Here is a 12,655-nt window from a genome sequence, read left to right as displayed (position 1 = left end):
AAAATGACACAAATGTGGCTAGCAAGAGAGGTTAAGGCTAAAAGCAAAAGGGAGGGCATATTGGAAGCAAATATTAATGGGAAAACAGAGGACTGGGAAACTTTTAAAAACACAGAAAAAAACGAGGAAAAAAAGATGAATTATGAAAGGAAGTTGGGCAAATAACAAACAAAAGGAGACGTAAGAGTCTTTTTAAATATATGAAGAGTAAAAGAGAGATGGATAGATATACGACTGATTGAAAATGATGTTGGAGAAATTATAATGGGTAACAAAGGAACTAAATGAGTATTTTGCATCAGTTTTCACTGTGGAAGACAATATCAATATACCTGATGGTCAGAGGTCTCAGGGAATAGAATTAAGTACAGTCAAGATTACTGGAGAGAAAGTGCTTAGTAAGCTAAATGGACTAAAGATAGATAAGTCTCCTGGACCAGATGAGGTGTACCATGGGTTCTGAAGGAGATAGCTATGAAGATTGTGGAGGCATTGGAAATGATTTACCAGGCATGGTTCTGGAGGACTGGAATGTCACAAATATAGTTCCACTGTTTAAGAAAGGAGGGAGGCAGAAAAAAAGAAAATTGCAGGCCTATTAGTCTGACATCAGTTGTTGGGAAGTTATTGGAGTCGATTCTCAACGACGAGGTTATGAAATATCTTGAGGTGCAAGACATGATAGGTCCAAGTCAGCATGGTTTCATGAAGGGAAGATCCTACCTGACCAACCTATTGGAATTTTTTGAAGTAATCTCAAGTAGGATTGACAAGGGAGGCTGTGGATGTTGTGTATCTGGATTTTCAAAAGGCCTCTGATAAAGTGCAGCATAAGAGGCTGATTAATAAGACGAGAGCCCATGGAGTTACAGGAAAGATATTGGGTGGAGCATTGGCTGATAGGCAGATAGCAAAGGATGGTAATAAAGGGATCCCGTTCTGGTTGGTTGCTGGTTACTAGTGGGGTCAGTGTTGAGGCCGCTTCTGTAGATTGGTTTTGTGGCTAAGTATGCAGATGACACCAAGATAGGTGGTGGAGAAACTGAAAGGTTGCAGAGAGACTTGGTCAGCTTAGGAGAGTGGGCGAAGAAATGGCAGATGAGATGAAATGTTGAGAAATGTATGGTTGTACATTTTGGAAGAAGAAATAAGCAGTCAGATAATTATTTTGATGGGAAGAAAATTCAGAATTCAGAAGTGCAGAGGGATGTGGGGGTCCTCATTCAGGATACCCTAAAGGTTGACCACTGGGTTAGATTGGCAGTAAAGAAAGCAAATGCTATGTTGGCATTCATTTCAAGAGAAATAGTGTAAGAGTAAGGAGGTGTTGATGAGGCTCTATGGGGCAGTTTTAGGCCCTTTATCCTGGAAGAAATATAATGATGTTGGAGAGAGTTCAGAGAAGATTTATGAGGATGATTCCTGAAATGCAAAGGCTAACATATGAGGAGTGTATTCATTGGAGTATAGGAGAATGAGAGGGGCTGTCATAGAAACATTATGAATGCTGAAAGGATTGGACAGAGTAGATGTGAATAACATGTTTCCCTTAGTGGGTGAGTCCAGGACAAGAGGGCATAGTCTTAGAATTAGAGGGTACTCATTTAAAACAGAAATGAGGAGAAATTTCTTAGAGGGTCGTGGATTTGTGGAATACAGCTGTGGAGGCCTAATCATTGGCGGAGTTTAAGGAGATTGATAGGTGTCAGGGATAATTAGTCAGGGTATCAAGGGATATGGGGAAAAGGCCAGAAATTGGAACTAGATGTGAGAATGATTTAGCTCATGGTGGAGAGGACTTGATGAGCCAAATGGCCTACTTCTGTTCCTTTATCTTTTTTTAAATATTTTATCTTTGATTTTTTTCCAAAAATATATATAAAATTTTCAATTTCACAATATATTAAACTTTTTCTTACAAACAACAACAAACAAAAACAAAACAGTCCCTTCCTCCCACCCCTGTCCGTCAGAGCTTACATATCTTTTAAATATATAGAATAAAAACTGGGGAAATCACGTTTAAATATATATAATAGTTGCATTTATTGTCCTTTTTCTTCTTTATGACTATATTTGGGCCCCTATATGGTCCAGATATGGCTGTCAGATCTTTACAAAAGTGTCATATTTATTCTTTAAATTATGTGATCATTTTTCCCATAGGTATACGGCTGTTCATTTCCACAGTCCATTATTCTAGAAGTAGAGGGGAGTCAGACTTCCAAGTGATCACAATACATTTCTTTACCTACAGCCAGTGCTATTTTTATAAATGAAATTTGATATTTATTCAATTTATTGCTTATTTCCATAAAATTACCTAGTAGATATATATCTCTGGGTCACCCATGAAGGCCACTCCTGTTATCCTGGTTAATTTTTCTGTGATACCTTGCTAAAATGGCCTCACCTTCACGCATGACCACGTAGCATGTAGAAGGGTTCCTGTCTTAGTCCTACATCTGAAACACATCACTGATATTTCTGCTTTTGATCATTGTAACTTCTATGGGATAAGATATAATTGGTGTAAAAAATTATATTGAATAATTTTATCTTGCATTTATAATTAATGTCATACTGTCCTTATACCAATCTGACCAGCTCCTTTCTGAAATCACCACACCCAAGTCCAAGTCCGACTCCCATTTTTCCCTTGATCTCTGTAATCCTGGTTTTGTACATTCGCTCTGGAGAGCACAGTACATTTTTGTTATAAGTTTGGGTATATTCCCCATCCAGACCATTTGTTCCATTTCATTAATTTCAGATGGGGTCAACGTTGGTCCCCATCTTTCTCTAAGCTGGAGAAAATAGAAGAAGGTCCCATTGGCCACTCCGTATTTGTGTTTTAATTATTCAAAGGACATAAATGTTCCTTCAATGTAGCAGTCTTCAATATATTTCATACCTTTGTCATACCACGAATTTAATATTCTATTGCTTATGTTCATAAGTAATAACTTATTTTTACACAATGGTGCATTTATTGATATCTGTACTTTTTTTTTCCTATACATTCATTAATTTTTTGCCACGTCCTGATCATATGCATTAGTATGGGATTATCTGTCTTTTTTTCTTGTGTTTTGACACTTCATTTATAGATAAAATCCTTTGCTTCCCCCTCCTCCATTGTGTACATTCCCATCTGAATCCAAGGGGGGGGGGGGGGGGAGTTGGTTGCCTTCAATGAAGAAGGCTATGAGAAATCTAGCCTAGTATTTTTTAAAATCTGGAAGTCTAAGTTCTCCCAGCCTGTAGACCCATGTCAGTTTTACCAGTGTGATTCTTGGTACTTTATTATTCCATGGGAACTGTCTAAAAGAAGTTTTTAGGTAATGGAATAGGCAGCGATTGAAAAAGATGCTGCATTCTTGGCATCACTTTCATTTTGACGCAATAAGCCCTTCCCACTAGAGTAATCTGTAAGTCTCTCCATTTATGCAGGTCCCTTTCTATCTTGCCAAGAAGAGGAACATAATTTAGTTTATTCAGATTTTGTAAGTTGTTGTCAGTCGCTATTCCAAGATATTTTATTCCATCCGGCTTCCATTTAAATTTACTTCCTTTTTGGTATCTTTCATATTCAAAATTTGTTAATGGCATTATCTCACCATTGTCAATATTTTTTAATGACCTGATATTCTTCCATATTTCCCTAGTGTTCCTTGTAATTTTTCCAAAGATTTAGCTGGATCTGATAAGTATAGTAGCACATCACCAGCAAATAGACTAATTTTGTGTTCTTCTTGTCCAACTTTGAAGTCCTTTATATTCGATCCCCTTTTATTATCTCTGCCAGCAGTTCAATTACTAAAATAAAAAGCACTGGGGACATGGGGCATCCCTGTCTACTCTATTTACTCAAGGGAAACACCACTGACATCTAATTATTGGTTATAATTTTAGCTTGTAGTTTATGGTATAAAGTTTTTATTCAGTTTTATAAATGTTCTATGCCAAATTTTTCCAGTGTTTTAAATAGAAAGGGCAATTCCAAACGGTCGAATGCTTTTTCCGTGTCCAGGGAGACTGTAAAACTTGGATTCTGTTTGAATTTTGACAAGTGTATTATATTAAATAATCTTCCTAGACTCTTTGAGGAATGTTTTCCTTTAACAAATCCTGCTTGATCTGTATGTATCAATTTTGGTAAATATTGTCCTAACCTGTTAGTCAATGCTTTCGCTAATATTTTGTAATCAGCATTTAACAGGGATATTGGCCAATAAGACGAAATTTTTAATGGGTCCATTTTTTTTTTTGGTAACCTTTTTTTTTGGTAATCGCGGTTGAGAATGATTCCAGGAGGGTCTATGTTTCTACTGCTTGGTCCAGAACATCCATTAACAGGGCCATTAATAGTCTTTAAATTGTCTGTAAAATTCAGGTGGGAGTCCATCCTCCCCAGTGATTTATTAGCATGAAGGGCACCCAGGGCAACAGGAAAAATCTTTTCACGTAATACCGCTGTCCCACTGTATCCTGGCGGCCCACTGCCTGTTCTCTCTTGTCAGCCCGCCACCAGCTCCTACACTGATCCCACTACCCAGCTCCCAGCTGTTCCGAGGTCTCTAGTTACCTTGTGCTGTAAGCAAGCTGATCTGTGGGTTTGTCCTCAGTTTGAACAGTCTGAAGCCCACTTGCCATTCTCGGCCCCCTCTATTTTGTGAAACAGTCATGAAAGTCTCCCAGTGGCTGGGACCATCCAGCTGCAAAATGTTAGTGTTGCTGTGGGCCGCTCGTAGAGAGGGGTGAGGGCAATCACAAAGTGTGTCCGGGTCCAGCACCAACCTGTTAAGGTATCATTCCCAGTACATCACTGATTTGACATTGGGTCTGCCAGATTGAGCTGCAATTGTACAGCAAAGGTAAAAGGCAGAGTCGATTTGGCTGACAGCGAGTAGATCATGAGGTAATACCTGACCAGCAGGCCCTTGGGGTTTAGCCCATCTCGGCTGGAGAAAATATTTATTTTTTATCAGATTTGCTCCTGATAAAAAGGAAGGAAATGAAATGAATATCGTGAAAGGTACACTACGCGAGTGTCGACTTCCACGTGCATTTCATTGGACTGTGGAGTTTTTGATTTTGCCTACCCTGGTGATGGGACAAACAAAAAAACAAATCATCATCAACATCATGATCTATTTCCGTGAATTTTTATTGGATAATTTCTATCAGATATCGGGGTGTCAGCACGTTTGGAAAGGCAGAAGTAAAACCAAGTTGCCAAGAAAACGATTCGAAAATTTCTTTCAAACTTAATGGTGGAGCAGAAAGCAAATCTGCAAGGAAATACTGTACAGAATAGAATGGCATAGTTTCTGAGTTTAAACTCTACACACTGACAAAAGACAAAGGAGGAAAAACCCAACCCCAACCCACCAATTTTCCCCTGCAGCCGCTGCAACCGTGTCTGCCTGTCCCGCATCGGACTTGTCAGCCACCAACGAGCCTGCAGCTGACGTGGACATTTACCCCCTCCATAAATCTTCGTCCGCGAAGCCCAGCCAAAGAAGAAAAAGAGACAGTCAACAGTGCTTCATATATTCATGCAGTACAAGTATCTCCATAGAAAAAGAGCTGCATTTGACACTTGCAGAAGATACATTACTATTAATTATATATGACTTAGATCAAAATTCATCATTTGCATTGATGGTGAATTTTTTTTGCAATATGATGTAATCTAATAGAAATTGGCCTATCTTAAATGACCTTTTAGCAACATTGAGGAAATGGAACTGATGTGCAACAACATGATGAGCCCATATTTACAAACTGTGGGTATTAAAATTTAAATGAATCTTGAACATTCCTTTTCTCTTATAGGCCCCTGTAAATATATATATGTTTAAAAGTATTGGAAAATGAAGTACTCCTGCTGTGGTTTTTTTGTCCCTCTTCTTTTTCTTTTCTATTTTTTAGTTTATAGGGGGTTGGGGGAGGGGAGTGGGGGATTTATAGGAGGTTTATCTTTCTTTTCTTTCTTATAAAATACCATATGTATTCAAACCATAAGTTTGAAATATTGTGATATTTTTGCTGAGTGGTTTTATATTTAATAAAGTGTTTAAAAAAATGAACGATGAGTCAGTGTTTAGAGACAAGGTGCAGTCACTAACCAACTGGTGCAGAGCTAACAACCTGCTTCTGAATGTTAATAAAACAAAAGAGATGGTTGTTGACTTCAGGAAGGCTAGGGTGGTGTGGGGGGGGGGGGGGGGGGAGGTGGTGGATCAGTTTTCAATAACCATTGATGGCTCTACCGTTGAGGTTGTCAAGAGTATCAAGCTTCTTGCTGTGCACTTGGTGGAGAATCTCACCTGGTCCCTCAGCACCAGTTCCATTGCCAAGAAAGCCCAGCAGTGCCTCTACTTCCTGTGAAGGCTGAGGAAAGTTCATCTCCCACCCCCCCATCCTTGCTACATTCGACAGAGGATGTATTGAGAGCATTCTGAGCAATTGCCTCACCACCTGGTTTGAAAGTTGTACCACCTCAGACCATAAGACCCTGCAGAGGATAGTGGAGTCAGTGGAGAAGATCATTAGGCTCTCTCTTCCTACCATGACGGACATTTATAAGGCATCATGCATGTGGAAGGCAAATAACATTGTGAGGGACTTCACACACTCCTCTTGGAAAATTTTCTCCCTTTTGCCACCTGGATGGAGGTACCATAGCATTCGGGCACACATGTAGAGATTGTGCAACAGTTTTTATCTCTAAGCCATCAGGCTCCTCAATTCCTAGAATATATATGTACTAGTATATCATGGTTTTTATTCCTATTTATGTAAATCTGCTCCATGGTCCTGGAGAAACGCAATTCCTCTTTGCTGTGCATTGCATTAGTAGTTATGGTATGAACGACAAATAAAGGTGACTTGACTTTGAGGAAAAAAAACATGACGAGACTCAACATTGCTAATGGTTTGGTGACAGAACCAGCTCAATATTTCTGATCAGAAATAAACTTGAGTTGAAGGTATCAACAGGCTTGTCCTCTGATGAATGCGTGAACGAAGTAAGCAACTCTACTCCAGACAAACCTCTCCCATCCAGTTGCTCCAGTGCATCATGGCGAGCTATATCTACCTCACAATACCGGCATATCCTCATATCCTGGTTATGAAGAGACTGCTCACAAGTTCACAATTTAACAAATGAAAAAACATAATCAGTTGTTTCTCATGGTTGCCTAGTCCAATGCAATCATCCTTCATTACCCCAGGGATGCCACTTCAAAATCATTTCACAGACCCTAAACCTGGTTCTTTCTTCTGTCCATTATTCCTTGGAGTTGATAGTAACAGATCTCACATTGGGATGCATCAGACCTCAAAGTCAGTACTGAGATAATGTGGCATGAGTTGAATACCACTTTGAAAATTTGTGCTTCTGTCTCGGTAGCAGTTATTGGACAAGCTTTTCTGGCGCAAAAGCAACGACACATCTTGCATATCTGATCAGCAGGAGAATGAGATAGTTCACAGCCAGTGTTCCAACTTTGTGCTTGCAGTACAAAAGCAAAGTAGCAAAAGAGTGCATGTTTTGAGTGAATCTTTTAAAGTTTTCCCTCCTGTTCACCAGCAAGCACAACTAAATGGCAAGATGCATTCAATGCTGATGCATCAGCAGTATCCAAAACGTCACCAACCAGTCTCAATTAAAGTTCACATTCACAACTTCTTCCTCAAGGAGTCACAACTGCACAAATTAAACTGCCAAATCAGATTCACTTCAGTCTCCAGCTTCCATTCATGAATTCATATTTCTGATAGCAGTCCTTGTATTTATTAATGCAAATAATTATAGTTCTCAAAGATTTTACATGGTATGCCTTTGCCAACCCTAGTATTTCCAGTAGCTACCACAAATCTTGGCAATTGCAGTCTTTACCCATTCCACCTGTTTGACCTGGTAGACCTTCAGCAGCGCTCGCACTGCCTGACTTCCATTGAAGGCCAGAAAAGACAGACCTGTCCCAGTAAATTGCTGCTGCGTGGTTGGAAAGACATCAACTGGATTAGATGAGAGAAGGTTCTGAACTTAGAATGAGAAAAGCGTCCCAAGATCAGGCCCACAAATGGTTTTACAAAACTACCAATCTAAGACCTTTAAAAACTCATTCTGATTCATGGAACTCCACCTATGTTCACCGGATAGATTCCTGTAATTTATCTCCATCCAGTTACATCCAGGACACGCAAGGAAGCGTGGAATCCTAATTCTGATTAATGGTTTTTGTCAGAAAACATTAATTGTTTCTCTACAAATGCTGACTGACCTGCAAAGTGTTTCCAGCAAGTTTTGGTTTTATTTCAGATTTCCAGTATTTTAATTTTCATTAATAGACTGCCATCCATTTCAGGAAGCTCATTTGACCATCCATTTGCCAAAAGTATATAAATCTAAGTATTCCTTCCTGCCCTTTTGTACTGTATTTGCCATCACTAACTTAGCAAGATTCTTGATACTTTCAGGAACAAAGCTAAAAGTTAGGTCCTTGTCTGAATCCAACGAAAGCATCTGATCTGTACAGCGTACCCAGCCGAATATCAATTATCTGTGCTGATCAACTTGCCACAGATAACTTCACCATCTTACTCTGACAGAGCATGGTACCTACCTGTTTCAAACAGGCGCCAATCATTAATTATTCAGGAATCTGATGGCAGTGGAGAAGAGGCTGTCCTTGTACCGCTGAGTGTTCGTCTTTAGGCTCCTGTACATTTTTCCTGATGGTAGTAGAGTGAAGAGGGCATGGCCTGGGTGGTGGGGTTCTTTGAGGATAGAGGCTGATTTTTAAAAACACCGTCTCATGTAAATGTCCTCGATAGAGTGAAGTCTGGTGCCTGTGATGTTGAAGGCAAAGTTAACAACCCTCTGGAGTTTTTCCTTGTCCGCCATACCAGCCAGAATGTTCTTCATGGTAGAAGTTTTTGAGGGTCTTCGACGACATACCGAATCTCCTCAAACACCTCACAAAGTATAGTCGCTGGTGAGACTTCTTCACGATTGTGTCAATTTGGAGGCTCCAGGACAGATGCTTGGAAATGTTGACACCCAGGAATTTGAAGTTCTTGACTCTCTCCACTACTGAGCCCTCGATGAGGACTGGGTTGTATTTAAGGACTCTTACTTTTGCATTTTATTGATTTTTTCTCCTCTTTGTATTGCACAGTTTGTTTATTTTTTTTGTTTACATATGTACATTGAGTCAGTTTATTTGCACTGCCGATAAGTGGTGATTCTGCCTCGCATGCAGGAAAAAAGAATCTCAGGATTGTATGTGATGTCACGTATATAGTGTGACAATAAATCTGAAATTTCTAAATAACAAAAATGCGATCTTCCAAAATGTCTGCCTTCTTCCACAATTGTGGCTTCCCCTCCACTACCCGCAACTCCTCCGTTCATCTTTCCTGGCCCCATCTGCCCCCAGACGCAACAAATATAGAATCCCCCTTATCCTCAAGTACCAACCCATTAGACTCTGCATCCAACACACTATCCACCAGAATTTATGGAACTTAATACAGGATCCCACCACCAGATATATTTTACCTTTTCCTCCCCTCTCGGCCTTCTGCAGGGACCACTCCCTCTGCGATTCCTTCGTGCACTCATCCCTTCCACCCATCGCATCTTCCCCTGTGTCTGCAGGAGGTGCAATAATTGGGCCCACATCTTCTCCCCAAACAGGCCTTTTAAGTGAAGCAATACTTTATGTACATCCAGAGGACTTATTTACTGCATTCAGTACTCCATTTGTGGGATTCTCTACATTGGAGAGACTGGTCACAGATTGGGAGATCACTTCCCTCAGCACCTTTGCTCCGTTCACAACCACAACGACCCCCCCAGTGACCAACCACTTCAATTCTGAGTCACACTCCCATGCTCACATGTCTGTCCATGGCCTTGTGTACTATCCCATTAACATTGACTTTACTACCTTCCACTAAATCAGCTTGTATTTTCTTCCCACCCACTTTTCCTGTCTCTCTAGGCCCTCATTCCATCCAGCTGTCCCTCCTCCCCCCTCATTGTTGCTGTCCCTCCCTCCTTTCGCCACCTATCATTTCCTGCGTTGCCAACCCCCTCTTCCACCCACTCTTTTGTTTGGACACTTGCCAGCATTTTCTCATATTTTGATGAAGGGCTCAAGCTCGATATGTTGGTTATGTATCTTTACCTTTGCCACATAAAGGACACTATTTGTCCTGCTAAGCTACTCCAGCATTGTGTGTTTTTTACTTAAACCACGGTGTCTACAGAATTTTGTGATTTACTTTTTTTCATTCTCCTATAATTTATTTTATAATTATCTGTATGGCTGGAACATAAACATAAGTATTACTTTTCTCTTTATAACTAAACAGGATCATGTTCATCAAGGAATGATTATTTGAACAAGCTCATGAGATAATCAATTAATGAAAGTATTTGGGAATATGAAGTAAATGATAATAGGCTAACACCATGGCTGAAATCTTTAGTTAAATTTTACTTTATGGAACAGATCTTAAAAATGCAATTTACTTCCACTCAGGGAAGGGAATTGGTTTTGAATGCATCAGATTTTGACAAAGTACAGTTGAGCCAAATCACAAAATATTCTTAAATGAGTTGAAAATGGCATAAAATGGACATTTGACACTGATAGATGACACGCCAGGCTGACGAATTGTGTCATTCACATAGCACAAGCAGATAATGGCAATGTCATACAAATTACTGAAGGAAGATATATAAACAATCTGCTTTTGTGAAAAGCAGCAGATATCAGACTGGCTTTTCTAATAGAACTGTTTGTGAACAGTGCAAAATAAAAAGAATTCAGTCTGATTGTTTAATAAAGCTTTTTGTTCTAATGCTACATTAAAAGGTCAAAAGGATGGACATTTGTAATAAAAAGAGACAACTGAATTCACAGTGGTCCTGTTGAGGCTTGAAAGAGATTTTTATAGTTTTTAAAAACTGCACGTTTTTAAAGAGTATGCTATTGCATACTCTTCTACTTCAAAATCTGGAGAAACCATCAGATCACATTTCACAAAATAAAACAAAGCAGCGTGACGATTAAGCATTAATATAGACTCTAAATACAGCTTCCTTGAGAGGCGTGTTTTACTACTATCTTTCTATTTACAATCAGTAGATTTCAGAAGATTGTTTTGCCCACCACAAACAAGTAATCATTAAGCAAATTTATTAAAAAAAGGGATGTCTCAAGTACTCAAGTACTACTGATATTTTGAATTACACTAAGCAAAGTATTTTCCATTAACTGGATCTTTGCAATCTGAAGTCTAGGTCTATGTGAATAAATTTGACAATCCTATTGAAAAACGTCATTTTAAATCCATAGTTCTCAATCACATTTGTTCAAAATTGTATATATGCACATATAAAACTACTTGCATTGATCAGATTGCAAGTTTTTGCACCTCATATGAAAATGGTTGATATAATCAGAATTCTAACAAAATAGCAACATCAGTCATAATCAAAGTATGACCCAACACTTTTAAGTGACTTCATCACAAGTAAACATGAAAATTTTTAGGAAAATATGTCATTTTCAAGATCTGTCACTGTCACTTTCTTGGTTGACAAAGAAGAATGATAATAATAGAATTCAAGTTATTTATGCAGTGTTTATTTCCACTGAAGAAAGATATGTACAAAGAATTATAATAAATCTAGCAGCCCAATTGTTCTGCATTGAGATTTGCACTCTGTACAAACCTCTCTCACAGTAATCCTCTTTCCATTTTCTAATAAAAGGTCTAAAACGCTTACTCATTTTCTCTCTCCATGGACACTACCTGATCTGCTGAGCGTCTTATATATTTTCTGTTTACGATTTCAGTTTTCCAGCAACCCAGCATTTTTTGCTTTTCAAATGCTCTTTCCATCCAGCCCACATTACGAACTCTAATAAAATCAGGAAATCCCCGTTATCCAGAATTCAAGCAGTTGGCAGGCCCAAGCAACGGGCAAAAAAAAAAAATCGCAGAAAATAAATAGGTAAGAAATACCAATGTTTAAAATTGGCACCCCCTAGCAGTCAGTTCACTAATCATGCACCACGCAATCTCAAGCAACCAGCAAGTACATTTACTCAGCATCTGCCAATCCACATAGGTGCTGGATACTGTGGTTTTTAATTTATAATGTTCCCATAAGTTACATTTGTATAGCTCATTTAATGTAGCAAAATATCCCAAAGAAGCTGCGTGGGTTACTACCAGGAGCTCTGGTTTCCTCCCATATTCCAAAGATGTATGGGGTTAGTAGGTTAATTGATCACATGGGTGTATTTCGGCGGCACAGGCTCGCGGGCTATTACTGTGTTTTAAATCTAAACTCTAAATTAAAATTAAATTAATCTAAAGTTATGGAACAAATGAGATCATATTAATAAGTGACACAGTTATGATTCAGCAATTAATTCAGAACACTAATGACATCATAAACAAAGTAAGTAGAATTGAATCCTGTGGTAAAAAGAGTTACCCGTTATATGCTGATAAACTATAACTAACACATCAGTTTTATAGGATAGATTGAGAACAGATCTGGCAGCTTGAAATAAGGACACTGATGTTGTTCTGTGGATCATCAACAGGCAGC

The 12,655-nt window shown here is 38.9% G+C and overlaps 1 protein-coding gene across 9 annotated transcripts in view; it reads right to left on the bottom strand.

The window, feature by feature from the left end:
* The window catches only part of dph6 (diphthamine biosynthesis 6), a 307,319-nt gene that overhangs the window by 27,608 nt on the left and 267,056 nt on the right, over positions 1–12,655 (bottom strand). The window contains exon 15 of one of the 9 annotated variants that reach the window (XM_069916656.1): positions 11,848–11,956. The exons of the other annotated variants lie outside the window; for them this stretch is intronic. Within the exon in view, the coding sequence (XP_069772757.1) occupies positions 11,880–11,956 (77 nt within the window). The 3' untranslated portion in view covers positions 11,848–11,879. The remainder of the gene's footprint in view (positions 1–11,847; positions 11,957–12,655) is intronic. 9 annotated transcript variants of the gene reach the window in all.

This window comes from Narcine bancroftii, chromosome 2, assembly GCF_036971445.1.
Source record: "Narcine bancroftii isolate sNarBan1 chromosome 2, sNarBan1.hap1, whole genome shotgun sequence".
NCBI classification, from domain to species: Eukaryota; Metazoa; Chordata; class Chondrichthyes; order Torpediniformes; family Narcinidae; genus Narcine; species Narcine bancroftii.
The sequence above is the reverse complement of the archived record's forward strand: the minus strand, read 5'-3'. Positions and strand labels throughout refer to the sequence as shown.